The sequence below is a fragment of the Electrona antarctica genome, assembly GCF_951216825.1.
Source record: "Electrona antarctica genome assembly, chromosome: 1".
Classification (NCBI taxonomy): Eukaryota; Metazoa; Chordata; class Actinopteri; order Myctophiformes; family Myctophidae; genus Electrona; species Electrona antarctica.
In genome coordinates this window covers 30,370,472-30,384,613 of record NC_136806.1, presented here as the reverse complement: position 1 = coordinate 30,384,613, position 14,142 = coordinate 30,370,472, and the positions used below count along the sequence as shown (strand labels likewise).

General features: G+C 45.0%; 1 protein-coding gene across 1 annotated transcript in view; it reads left to right on the top strand.

Moving 5' to 3' along the window:
* Positions 1-14,142, top strand: part of ppargc1b (peroxisome proliferator-activated receptor gamma, coactivator 1 beta) — a gene marked incomplete at its 5' end in the record, with an annotated part of 129,466 nt that overhangs the window by 101,718 nt on the left and 13,606 nt on the right. The window contains 3 exons of the mRNA XM_079525629.1: positions 9,276-9,401; positions 11,123-12,230; positions 12,650-12,695. Coding sequence (XP_079381755.1) covers positions 9,276-9,401; positions 11,123-12,230; positions 12,650-12,695 — 1,280 coding nt within the window. The remainder of the gene's footprint in view (positions 1-9,275; positions 9,402-11,122; positions 12,231-12,649; positions 12,696-14,142) is intronic.

Sequence of the window (14,142 nt, the reverse complement as noted above, 5' to 3'; positions counted from 1 at the left end):
ATAACAATTCTTCTTCTACATTCTCTAATTGTGTAGACTTCTTGTAAATTAGTAATGCAGAAGTTTAACAGTAATTGCGGGTCCATTTTGTTTCATTTTACACTCAAGAAGGTCTATAAGGGTGCATTTGGTTACCAACTCTCCATCATTTAGCTGGGATCACCTGGAATCCCCTCAAGGACCACTGGTGGTCCCCGGACCACTGGTTGAAAACCACTGATGTAATACATTGGATTGGTGCAAATGCTGCGTACATTCAGTCCAGCCCAAGCCCCCAGTAAGGCTATCCAACGTTGAAGCTGCCACTACCTACTGGCGAAAAGTGGAACTGCAGCACGTTCATGGGGGAGGACGGACGTTCAGTGACGTCATGTGCGTAACATGCGTCATCCCAGACGTCAAATTTGAGGTCCGGGCTGTACTTCCGCTCATCCTGCCATTGAGTTATAATGGTACTTCCGGCAGTCTTCCGGGTGCTTCAAAACGCCACTGAGTGAATAGCAGGTGGCGGGGCTGTCGCTCCCGGTCCTCCCTCTATCCTTTATAACTCTATGGTCCAGCCCTGTTCGTGGCCACTCTTGGCTCCTATCAGCGACCATCTCCCACACACTGGAGAAATGAACAAAGCACACATCTGAATGTGTCTAAAATAGTGAAATGAAGCTATACTGTAGCTCTTCCTTAGACAGGAAAGCGCTAAGAGTTGCCCCCACATTGATGGTAATTAATTAAAATCACAATGGGGAGCACGATCCACGTGTCCAGACTTAATTTTCCTATGATTATGTACCTTTGCTTGGGGAACACTGATACAGTATATTTGAATACAGGACGCATCTTGCGATCGGTTTGTTACCAGCAATAACTTAATAACTTAAAGAAATAACTGACACATTTAATACTTTTTAATATTTCTTTCTTTCTTTCTTTCTTTCTTTCTTTCTTTCTTTCTTTCTTTCTTTCTTTCTTTCTTTCTGTCTTTCTGTCTTTCTTTCTTTATACAAAATAGCGGAAATGGTTCATCTACAACATTGACATTTTTCAACGTGGAAACGGTTGACCATTATGCAAAAATAATTGCGATTTTAGGAAAATTGAACGACAACTTGTGAATGGACGAAATTGCTTGTTGTGGAAAAAACGCTAAAGACTTGATGTGAAAGTTGAAAGTTTAATAATCGCCGTCTGTCCCATTTCGGTCAAGCAGGTCACACATGCACTAGCACCAGAGCAGAGTAGTATTGTAGAAGACACTGTTTTACAACACGTACACGCACGCACGCACGCACGCACGCACGCACGCACGCAATTTAGGCATTTAGCAGACACTCTTAATCCAGAGCGACTTACATTAAGCAAGAACAAAAAAGCATGGGAATACATCACATATATAAAATGCATTTATGAAGAAACATGCGTAAGCTAAGAACGTAACTAGAACATATCTATATAATGACACTATACATATATAAACTATATATACTATACTATGCTGTACATATATACTATGAAGTGCTATGACTACATACTATGTAATTATTGTGCTGTCTACATGACATGCTATTAGTCTGTTTCAAATGCTATCTAAGTCTAAAAAGTGCTGTCTAAGGGGGTAGGGTAAGTGCTATGGGCCATGATGGAGTCTGAAAAGGTGGGTTTTCAGACTACGGCGGAAGAACGGGAGTGATGCTGCAGTTCTGATTGCAACGGGAAGTGCATTCCACAGTTTGGGACGTGTGGAGCGTTACTTCCAGCTTCCCGCGTTGGCTGATATGAGTGCGCGGGAGGGTTTGTAGAGTTCAATCATGGGGGAGCCATACCTTTGGTTGCTTTAAATGCCAGCATCAGAGTTTTGTATTCTGTGCGGGCAGCGACCGGAAGCCAGTGCAGGGAGCGGAGCAGGGGGGAGACATGTGAGAATTTTGGCTGGTTGAAGACCAAGCGAGCTGCGGCATTTTTGATCAGTTGGAGAGGCATAAGTGCACATGCCGGTAGGTCAGTGAGGAGGGAGTTACAATAGTCAAGTTTTGACAAGACTGTTGTCTGGATTAGGAGCTGGGCTGATTCCTGGGTGAGGAACGGTCTAATTCGTCGTATGTTATAGAGTGTGAACCTACAGGATCGAGTGACAGCTGTGATGTGAGTTTTGAACAAGAGCTGACTGTCCAGGACAACAGCAAGGTTCCTGGCTGTTGGGACAGACGTTACCAGGGCGTTGTCTACGGAAATACGCACGCACGCACGCACGCACGCACGCACGCACGCACGCACACGCGCACACGCGCACACGCACACACACACACACACACACACACAAGCTGTCAGTGTTGGGTTTCCATTAGTGACATTGGCCTGGTGTTGCCAGACTGTGTAAACCTCTTAGAGTTGTCAGTCTGCCCCCTCATCTGTTCTGCCTGACTGGAGGCAGAGGAGGGCCTCTACTGGTGGGAGCTGGTACTGCAGCTGACCTCACTAACTAGCTGTGTGTGTGTGTGTGTGTGTGTGTGTGTGTGTGTGTGTGTGTGTGTGTGTGTGTGTGTGTGTGTGTGTGTGTGTGTGTGTGTGTGTGTGTGTGTGTGTGTGTGTGTGTGTGTGTGTGTGTGCGCGCGCGTGTGATCATGACGAGTTTGTTTACGTGCATGCGTGTTCATCCTTTCCCGTGGGCGCGCGCATGTGTCACCCCCTGTGCAAGTACACGTGCGTTGCTCCATTCATGTGTGTGTGTGTGTGTGTGTGTGTGTGTGTGTGTGTGTGTCCATCCACAGAACAAGGCATCCATTGAGCCGGTGCAGGCAAAGCTCTGGACCCGGGCCAGGATAGAGTAGAGTGGAGTAGAGAGAGAGAGAGAGTAGTCTTTCATACCTTCCCGGACCCTCTCCAAGCCGTCCACACTCTGCCAGCGCTGCTTCAGTCAGTGCTGCGAACAGACACAAACCTTCACTTTTCTCAATGGCCATGCACTCCCAAGCCGTCATCACACAGAGAGCCCAGTTGGCACACCGTCGCCTGCCCTGCACACAGTAACACATCATCCGTGTAATAATATAACGGCATTGAATATACAATAATGGATAGCCTAAATATAGAGTGTCGCAGTCCTGTCCCCTTTCATGACGACGCCAGGCCCAGGAAATAATTCCTAATGCATTTTTCCCATAGACATTTCAAGCGACCTTTTAAGCGTCGTACAAAGCCAACTCGAGTTGTGACAAATCATGACAACAAACACCATTTTTGGGCCGAACAAATAATTAGAAAGAAGAAATATATTGTGTTTTTTGTAATGATTTGTCTATACCACAGGTGGTTTCGAGGAAGCAATCTGATTGGTTGAAATGGCTCTCTACGCATGCTTAAAACGAGCATCACCACACACCTAATCAAAACATAGGAAAAGATCCCCCCGCACTCAGTGGCTACCAGCTAAGCTAGGTGTTTTTTCACAGGAGATCTTTGGTCGTAGTGGTTACATCTGTCATTCAAAATATATATATGATTTGTACTTCTGTGCTGCCTACGGAACTCGCCTATCGGCTCCTTCCTGCAGTCCTTTTTCTTTATAGTGGTCCACGGACCACCTGGTATATGGCCGGCCATGTCTTTCCTATATTTTTCCACGCTTTCAATACTTTGTGAAACGTTTAGCTTTGATGTTCAAATGGAAGTCAATGGTGCTTTGATCGGGCTGAAAATTTGGAGTCATATACGACATAGATAAGTCATGGTCGACTGATGTCATAGACAGGCTGGCCACTTTAAGTCTGACATCCACATTGGTGGAGCCACAGCGTTCTAACGTGGATCCTTGGCTCTGTGTGATTTGATTTTTTTTCCAATCCTGGAGAATTTACGATCGTCGAGGCAAGAAAATAAATAACATTGCTCCCTTAGAGACGTGCACAGCATCAGATCTGTATGTGTTGCCATCTCGAGACTGTGTACCGGTAGGTAGGTACGCACCCGAGTGTAATGTATTGGAAGCCGACAGCGTCGCGCATACCGTTCCTCATATCTGTAGAGTATTCCAAGCCTGAGCACTGCAAACGTGCTACTGCGGTAATGGAAACAAACGGCGTCTTCCCAAATGGACCTTTGAAATGAAAATGGTTGACAATCACTGCTAGAGCCGTAAGCAGCTTATCTTATGGGGGTCCCTGGCATATCTCTTCAAATGGGGGTCCGCTGGCTAAAATATGTCGATTTGGGGGTCCTTCACATGAAAACGTTTGTGAACCACTGGCTTAACGGAGCAGCAGGATCTCATTTGCAGCCCCTATCCCTCTATTGCCTTCATCCAAACATGAGCATGCTAATGCCAGTGGTGGAAAAAGTACTCAATGTTTTACTTGAGTAAAAGTAGGTTTTCAGGTCCGTTGCGCCGTTAAGTAGAAGTCTCGTATTCAAAATGTACTCAAGTAAAAGTACAAAGGTATCTGCATCAAAATGTACTTAAAGTACTAAATGTAAAAGTACTCTATTATTATCTATTATTATAGAGTAAAAGTACTCTATATTGCAGAATGGCCCATTTCACAAGATCAAAATGTGTACGAAATCTGTATAGCGTTGAAGTGGTTAATGTATGTTTTGTAATTAAAATTAAAATCTCCAAAGTAACTGTAAGTGTAATTGTAGCGGAGTAAAAGTAACATTTTTGACTGAAATGTAGTGGAGTAGAAGTAAAAGTACTGAATATTTGACATACTCAAGTAAAGTAGAAATACCTCAAAAGTGTACTTAGGTACAGTACTTAAGTAAGTGTACTTAGTGACCTTCCACCACTGGCTATTGCTAACCACCGCGCGACCCTTAACGAGACTGCACGCGCTATACCTCGTTACCATCTGTCTGGTTTGTCATCGTGGCCTACATGCAGCTAAAGGTGGGCCCGATCTCTTTGCATCCGTAGTTTTTTGTTTTCTTTTTTTCTTTTTTGTATAATAGCTGTATATAAGCTGTATATTACAGCTTTTGTCCCCACACGTCTCATATTTGCCATTGACAATGAAAGGAGAAATTAGGTCAAGTGTCCGCCAAATATGACATGAATTTGTGGCAACACATTACAAACATTAAATGCCATTGACTATGAAGGGAAAATTTACGTCATATGTAGACGAGCAAATCGGCTAACCAATCACATACATTCAGTTGTTCATGAGATAATGATATATCATGATATATAATGATAAGAGCGCCCCTCACTTCACACGGGTGTGATCTTCTCCCCCCGCCCTCATCCCCTACAGATGTAAGGCCTGAACTCAGCTTAGTGGGGGATTGTTATTCCTTTATTATTATTTACTTTAAGCAGATTTGTATCAGCTGATGGAATGATGTCATCATGCCGCCAGGCCTGGATGGATGGATCCCAACTCATGAATGGATGGAAGTGGAGAGAGAGGGGGGGGGGGGGGGGGGGGGGGGGAGAGAGAGGGGGGGGGGAGAGAGAGTGGGGAGAGAGAGAGATAGATAGATAGGGGGAGGGAGGGGGAGGGGCAGCAGTAGCGTGTTAGTGTCCATTGGGATAAGAAGAGATGCCAACAGACAGTTAACAACTCATCAGAGGGTTTGATAGATCAGTGGTTCAGTGGCATATCTTTTCTAATGGGGGTCCGCAGGCTAATTATTGTCAATTTGGGGGTACTTGACATGACAAAGTTTGGGAAGCATTGTGATAGATTTTGGTAAGAACAAAATACAAATATAAATAAAAGAAACATCAGTTTCTGGTTGTGGCATGCAGTGTTAATGCTGACAGTACATTTTGATTTTAGTTTTAGTCAACAGTCTCTTGAATAGTTTTCATTTAGTTTTAGTCACATTTTAGCCACCCGAACATTATTCGTCATAGTATTAGTTTACAAAACCAACACTGGTGGCATGTGTGTGTGGGGAGGGGAGAGACGGAGAGAGAGAGAGGATGGAAAGAGAAGAGTGGTACTCTGGGGAGGGGAGAGACGGAGAGAGAGAGGGGATGGAAAGAGAAGAGTGGTACTTGGCTGCATGGAATTGGAAAGGAGATGAACAGAAGAAGAATGTTTGAGAGCAGAGAGGGAGGGGGGAGGGGGAGGGGGGGAGGATAGACATCATGGAAACCGTTATGGAGAGATAGATGGAGGAAGAGAAGATGAGAGAAGTGAGCTAATGGAGAGAGAGAGAGAGAGAGAGGGTGATGGTGTGAGGAATGATTTGGTTTTGGATGGAGAGAGGAAGAGTGAGAGTAGTGGCGGTACGTTGATGTGGAGAAAGAGGCAAGCGGAGTCGATGGGGAGATGATGATAAGAGAGTGGAGTGGAAATTGCAATAAATAGATCAAGTGAAAGCACAGATCAGTGGAAAGGTTAAAAATGTAGAGATATCGCTTTTTGGGAGAATTCCAAAATGTTAAGTGTGCCATAACTGTCGGATTTAGGAACATGATGAATGCACTTCATGATGTGTGAATGTGTCAGGGCCTTGTGTGGTATTTTACCGCTGCTGTTTTGGTCATACATGATCCCGTTAGTTCATACATGATCCTGTTGGCTCCACCAGCCCTGTTCTACGTCAGTGTTCATACATGATCCTGTTGGCTCCACCAGCCCTGTTCTACGTTAGTGTGACATTCTGAACTCTTATTTCGTGTCTAGTCCACACATATCCTAGAATCTAGGATATGTGTGGATTAGACACAAAATAAGAGAAATTAGATAATAATCTAGGACCTAGATTATTATCTCTACCGTCTGTCTATAGATAGGTGGTCACCAGCGAAATGATGGAGAGTTGGTCCTTATTTGATCTTTAAGCCCAAGAGTTACATTCTTGTTAAACATCTTTATTACTTAATTCAAAGTCAAAGTCAAAGTCGTAGAATTGGTCACACACGCTACCGCAGTGAAATTTGTTCTTCCGCATTTGACCCATCTCTTGGAGCAGTGAGCCGCAGCGTGCGCCACGCTCGGGAATCATTAGTTGATTTGACCACCAATCCAACCCATTGATGCTGAGTGCCAAGCAGGGAGGCATTGGGTCCCATTTTTACAGTCTTTTGTATGATCTGGCCGGGGATCGAACCCCCGACCTCCCAGTTTCAGGGCGGACACTGCAGAGGTGCCCACACTTTTTTGACTTGAGGTCTACTTTTAAAATTGCCAGCTCAAGGTGATCTACCAACCAAAAAATAATTATCCCATTGCTGAAAATACAAAAAATATGTACCTATATGGTGAATAAATAAATAACATTAAGGCATTAGGACTGTTTCAAGATTGTTTGCAGAGATGCAGTGATTTTTTGTTAAAGTTACTCTTTGTAATAACATATTGCTCATGGACTGTTACAAATATTAAAAGTATCACACAAAAAAGCATACACAATCACATGAAGGAATAATGCACCACTCAGCTCAAAGAGCACACTATCAATAAGCCATGAAACAGGTACAATAAAGGGTCTCTTACTTTCTCATCAATGAGCCATGAAACAACACCATATAAGACTGTTTGGGTTCACATGAAAAAAAAACAATAAATAGCTGACGCTGTGCATTGCACAGTGATTAAAACGGCTCAGTTGTAAGAACAGTCTCTTACTTAATTGAGTCAAGTGACTCATCATTACCACTGCCAGTGACCAGTCGGTCCCCGGTGACTAGTCTGTCAAGTTATTATTCCTGCCTTATATAAACAAGTTTGGCACTGATTGCTTGAAGCTCTCTTTCTTTCCCCCTCTCTCTCTCTTGTTGACTGTCCCTGTGAAAACGACAAAAAGAAAGCAAGGCTAAGAAACCAAATCATCACACATCTTTAAACAACATTTCATTGCTCACTATCTTAAATAGCAGCGCTATTCAGGACAGGAAATTGCATACAAGGACATAAATAGTTCAGGTCATAGTTTGGGTCATGTCACCCAGCATTCCATGGGCACAAGTAGTGTAGGCATGCCGCATGCATCCTAAGTTCGAAACCCCCTCCAACAACCAGTCCGCGGGTATGTCTCAGGCTGGACCACCAGAGGAAACAATTTCCCAGTCCACATTGCCGCCCGGTGTCATATCGTTCCCGGCTGATCCCATGGGCCCAAAATCCACCCACTGTTGTTCCGACAGCGGACAGACACACCGCTAGAAGGCCAGGTCCAACGCCTCTCTTCCCAGTAGCTTCTCATGGGAAGGGCCACCAAGCAGCACCAGCTGTTGGTGTACTCCATTGGTGAGCAGTGCCTTGCGATGGTGTTGAAGCACAAGAGGTTGTAAATGCATCTTAAATCTGCACCCACTACATTAACGATGGTAGTTACAACGGAGCAGTTTAACGTCATGCTCAGGACACTCCGTCTGTCAACGTGGAACGATATTTGGACTAATTATGTTCATGTGGGAAAACGCTGATTCACATAAATATGTGGAACCAAATAACGCTGTGAGCGAGGCTGCACATGTTTGGGCAAAAAATTACAAAAAATTATCTTCTGCATGGAAGTGATATGTTTTAGGCTTCTTTGCCGCACGTATCTTCATATTTGAATAATGATTGATATCCTTTTCATTTGTTTGTTAACAACAGAACAGACCCGACGTTCCCGCGATGCAACAAAGCCTACACGGGTTGTGCAGTCGACGCGCTGTGATTGGCCAGTCGCGGTGATTTACTTAAACCTAACCCTAACCTTAACCTCAGTAAACTTAACTTGCCCGGGGGCGTGGTTATAAGCACAACCCGTGTAGGAATTAGTATGTAGCGATGTTCCCCACACTTGAAAACAAGGCACTGCATTGTGGGTTTTTTTAAAGCCGCCGGCGCCTTCGCCTGCCCGAGGCGAGGATTTTATTTTTATTTTTTCAACGGTGGTTCGTGGCTCAAATAAATAATGGGCCTTGACATGAAGAGGGTTGAAAACCACTGATATAGCAGAATAAAAGAAGAAAGAAAGAAATGATATTAAAAAGGCCAAGGCAAAGGCCTTTTCAAAGGCTTTTCCAGGGCTAGCTACAAGGTCACGGGTCACTACAAGGGTCACGGGTCACTACAAGGTCACGGGTCACTCGTTTCATTGAGTTAATTGTACAGCTTTACTGGCATGTTAACCTTTTCTTCATATTCAGAAAAATAATATATATATATATATATATATATATATATATATATATATATATATATAAAGATTCAATTAAGATTAGATGAGACCATTTACAAATGGTAATGGTGTCCTGAGGAACGACCCATTGCATCCTGACTGACTGACCTCTGTGCGCCCTCTCTCTCTCTCTCTGCCCTCCACATGTTCAGTTGAAGAAGCTCTTGCTGACGCCGCCCAACATGCCCGCAGGCATCGACACACACAAAGATGGCAGCCACGGGCATCGCCATAGCAACAGGAGCTTCCACCTTCGGCCAGTCAGGCCCCTAATCAAGGTAAAGACGGCCAACACCTCTACTCCAGGAAATCCTATAGAAACCTGTCGTAAGAATTATATAGAAATATACCGCTCAAAGAATTAAGGGAACACTTTCATCCCTTACGTTTTTATGGCAGTTTTTGTGCAGCAGTATGTACACTACGGGCGAACACGGCAAACACAATAAAAATCACACCCGTGTGAAGTGAGGGGGGCTCTTATCATCGTACATCATCATGACGTAAAATAGACACTATGCCTATTTGCTCAGACACTATGACGTAAAATTGTCCATCCATTGTCGATGGGAATTTAATGTTTGTGTAGGACGGAAATCTACACTAATAGCTGAATATAGGAATATAGGAAAATAATTACTACTAGAAAGGTGCAATTAGAAGGGAAGAGGTAGAAAGAGTCTCCTCCTTCCGGTTCCTAGGGACCACCATCCATGAATCCTTATCATGGGATCTCAACACCAGTCTCATAATAAGCAAATCACACCAGCGTCTCTATTTCCTGCGGCAGCTTAAGAAGTTTAAAGTCAGCCAAGCAGCCATGACTCACTTCTATAGGGCCACTGTTGAAAGTGTTCTTACCTTCTCCATGCTTGTCTGGTTTGGTCACACAACCTCTCAAGACAAATCGAAGCTGGAAAGTAGTACGTCGCGCATCAAAAACCATTGGATGTAGCCTCCCTACACTTTCCTCACTCTATTCCACCAGAATAATTAGGAAGGCAAATAAAATCATTGCAGACAACTCTCATCCTGCACATTACCTCTTCAATCTCCTCCCATCAGGCAGGAGATATAGAAGCATCAAGAGCTCAACATCTCGCTTCAGAGATAGCACTTACCTCGTAGCCATTAGACATCTGAACTAGATGTATGTATGTAGCAATATGCATATAGCACTTAAAAACTGAATGTAATTCCCTATGCTGCTGGTTTTTGTATTGTATTGTCCTTTTTGTTTTTGTATCTATGGTTGTCTGTATATGTTGAGTATGAACCAAGACAAATTCCTATCAACTTGTTGACATGGCAAATAAATTATTGAATCTTGAATCTTGAATTATGGGAAATTGCAAGTGTGTTTGCACTGACGCTAGTCGCGAGGAATCCAGTGGGAACTGAATTCCGTCTTACCATTTATATTATATATTGCGATGTCATGTGAAGCATGACAATAGTGACAACAGTGTGTGAAGCATGACCAAAAGTTTAACTTTTCTGTTGTGCAAAAGTTAACTTTTTTTGTATTCATGTCATATGAAAGCAGGGAATAGCTTCAAATTGACATATTGGTTGTTCAGTTTGACCCACCAGTTTTGGAGATATGGCTTATAGAGTAATGTCTTGCAGTGAAACAGCGAGTTGAGAAAACAGGCTTGAAAGGTTCACTTCTGTGAACTCGTACATTTTGATTTTTCCTCCAGGGCAAATTGGGCCCTCTAGGTTTTCCTGGGTACCCCTAGGGTACTCCTGGGTAACTCTTCTCAGCCACACCCCTAGTCCAACCCCCAGATTCTTAGCCACACCCCTAGATTTATTTAATGTGCAGTGTGGCCATTAAGCCACACTGTCTTTCACTTTAGCGACAGTGTGTCTGTGTGAGCTTTGTGTGAGCTTTAAAACAAAAGGCATTGAACTCCGTCCTTTTTTGTCCCTTCTCTCTCTATCACTTCATCCATTTCTCTTCTCTCCATCACTCCATCCATATGTCCATGCTCAGACCGACACAGCCCAGGAGAGGAAGCCGCGGGCGGTGCGCCCGGCGGGCCGCCTCTGCACCGAGCTCCACCGCCACCTGACCACCAAGGACGCCCGCGCCCCGGACACAGAGGACGAGGACAGCGAGTCCGAGGAGGACGACGAGGACGACGAAGAGGAAGATGAAGAAGAGGAGGAGGAAGGGGAGGAGTCATCCGCCAGCGAGGCCGAGAGCCCGGCGGCCGCCGGCGCTGCGGCACAGCAGCAGTCCCCCGCGGAGCCTCCCCGGCCTCAGTTCAGCTCGGAGAAAGAGCTGCGCTCCGTGGTGGAGCTCATCAGGTACATGCACACGTACTGCCTGCCCACGCGCAAGCAACAGCAGCAGCAGCAGGGCTGGGAGAGGAGGGAGCAGCAGCTCCCCACCCTGGCGGCGCGCAACAGAGCCAGACTGGAGGCGTCGCGCGCGGCGGCGGCGGCCTCGCAAAGCTCCCACCACCACCACCATCTCCACCAGGGAGGCAGCAAGGTCATTCTGGTGGGAGGAGGAGGGGGAGGAGGGGCGGCGGGCGCGCGGGAAGGATCGGCGGCGATCGGCGGTTCGGCGGGAGGCTCTGTCGGGGCCGCCGGTCCGAGGAGGCTGCCCTTTGCCCGCAGGAGGGAGGTGAAGGCCAACTCCTTGCTGCGCGAGCTACTGGAGCAGAGTGGCTCCGTGGACGTCAGCAAGCCTTACAGACTGCACAGCGTCCCCTACTCCCACTCCCACAGCCCGCACAGAGGAGCCCCCTCCTCCTCCGCCTCTCCTCCTCCTCCTCCTTCCTCCTCCTCCCCCGATGGAAGAACATTATTCTCAGAGGTGGCGCAGCAGCAGCAGAGCTGCGATGAGTGGCCGGAGGAAGGGGGCTCCTTCTCGGTGCGCCGGTCCCGCCGCCTGGCCTCCTTCCCCGGCCGCTTCGGCAAGAGGCAGAGGCCTGCGCGCCCCCGGGGAGAGGGGGAGGAGGAGAACGACGACAAGGAGAAAGGGAAGGAGAGAAGGGAGGGAGAGGAGGAAGTGAGCAAACTCCCGCCAGCCCACGCTGAAGGAGGAAGGACAATGGAGATACTTGCGGAGCCTGCCAAGCCCAACTTCCACGGTGAGCAGACAGACAGACAGACAGACAGACAGACAGACAGACAGACAGACAGACAGACAGACAGACAGACAGACAGACAGACAGACAGACAGACAGACAGACAGACAGACACGTATAGACAGTTATATGGTTGCTGCCGGGCAGAAACCTCTTTCCTCCATATTCTAACTTTTTGTGTTTTTTCGTAAATGAATGCCATGCTTGTGATCAAACTGCACAACAGACACACACACACACACACACACACACACACACACACACACACACACACACACACACACACACACACACACACACACACACACCTGGCATTAATGCAAATCCTTTCGATCGAGCGTCTGAAGGCGCACATACACACACCAAAAAATAACTCCTGAGTATTTATGAGTGCACCTGCTTCTCGTTGTGTTTGATTGCAGAGAAACGAGCCTGTCTTTGCCTGCCACTCAACTCCAAGACTACAGGGTGAGTATCTCTACTGAATACCTGCACCGTACCAGCCCTACAACTCTGAACAAATATTATATTCCCCCATTTATTTGCATCTCTATCCGGTGGTGTTATCATACAGTATGCCATGTGTTTTTTGCACAAGACACCCTTCATGTACAATAGATCTATTTTAAAAAATCAGCCAGCAAAGTAGTGTTTCCGACGAATGTGAAATGCTTTTCAGCCACACCGATGATATGCAGCGTTGTGAGGGAATTGTCTGGACTGTAGTTATGAGTGCGTTCATGAGACAGGAAACAGACACCAACTGCTTACAAAGCAGCAAGCAGAACTGCAGTGGTGGTTATTGCCTGAAACCTCACGAGGCTACGATACGATACGCACAGCATTTCCTGACGTATATCGATTCAGTGCGATATTATACGATTATTGCTATATTGATTAATTTAATAACTGCAGGGTGGCTTGAGCTCACTGTTCCGACTCTTCCCCTTTATTTAGGCTTAATGTGGTTCACAAAACGTTTTTAACTCTTTGAGAGTGTCATGGATTTCTATATAGTTTTTAGACTTCTCTATGGCAGAATGGCGTTTTTGAATGATTTATTGAAAATTCTCTGTTGTGAATGTGTGACAACGAAAGACCTTCAGAGAAAGCTTGGCTTGTCTGCTTCCAGGAAAAAAATGAACTGAGTTGATAAAATGTTTAGTTGTGGTGTTGGAAGCCATTTAAAAGAGCCTGCATTTACACTGGGTAGTGTTTCTAGGACAACAAAAAAAGTTATGACCGGTTGAAGTTTTATTTTCTAAATTACTTTTTTTCTGCTGGGCGTACATAGCCATGCAATATCTCATTTTAAAGGGTGAGTTGTCTAGTTCAATTAAAATAAAATAAAAAGTTTCTCACATGTACCACTGTAGATATTTTGCCATCTATAAATAGCATGGTCAGTCATGATCAATCTGACCTATCCAGCTAAAAGTCCCCCTAGCTCTGAAATGGAACATCATATAAACTCAATTCTTTTTCGGGGTAAAATTAGACATTCTAACGCACATTTTGATATATACCATGTTTACATAGTCTTACCAGTACCGTGTCTATTCATGCATGTATCTCAAAAACCTGTTGTGAAGAAACAGTTTTGATAAAAAACTCATCCAAGGACATTGTTTTGATATGACTTTGTGCCCATGATATGTATCAAAATATAGACTTGAATGTATACTGTATTATAACAAAAAAATTGGGTTCTTACCATCTACCGTTACAGAGTAAATCACAGTTGAAACTCGCTTAGTCAAACCATAAACCTCAGACTAGTGAACAAAATAGCCATGACAGGTCTAACTCATTGTAAAAGCTTGTCTTTTATTTTTTATGACTACTAACATAATACAATTATAATAAATATTACAGAAAATAAATAGGCCTACATACAAAACAGTTGTCCCCAAAC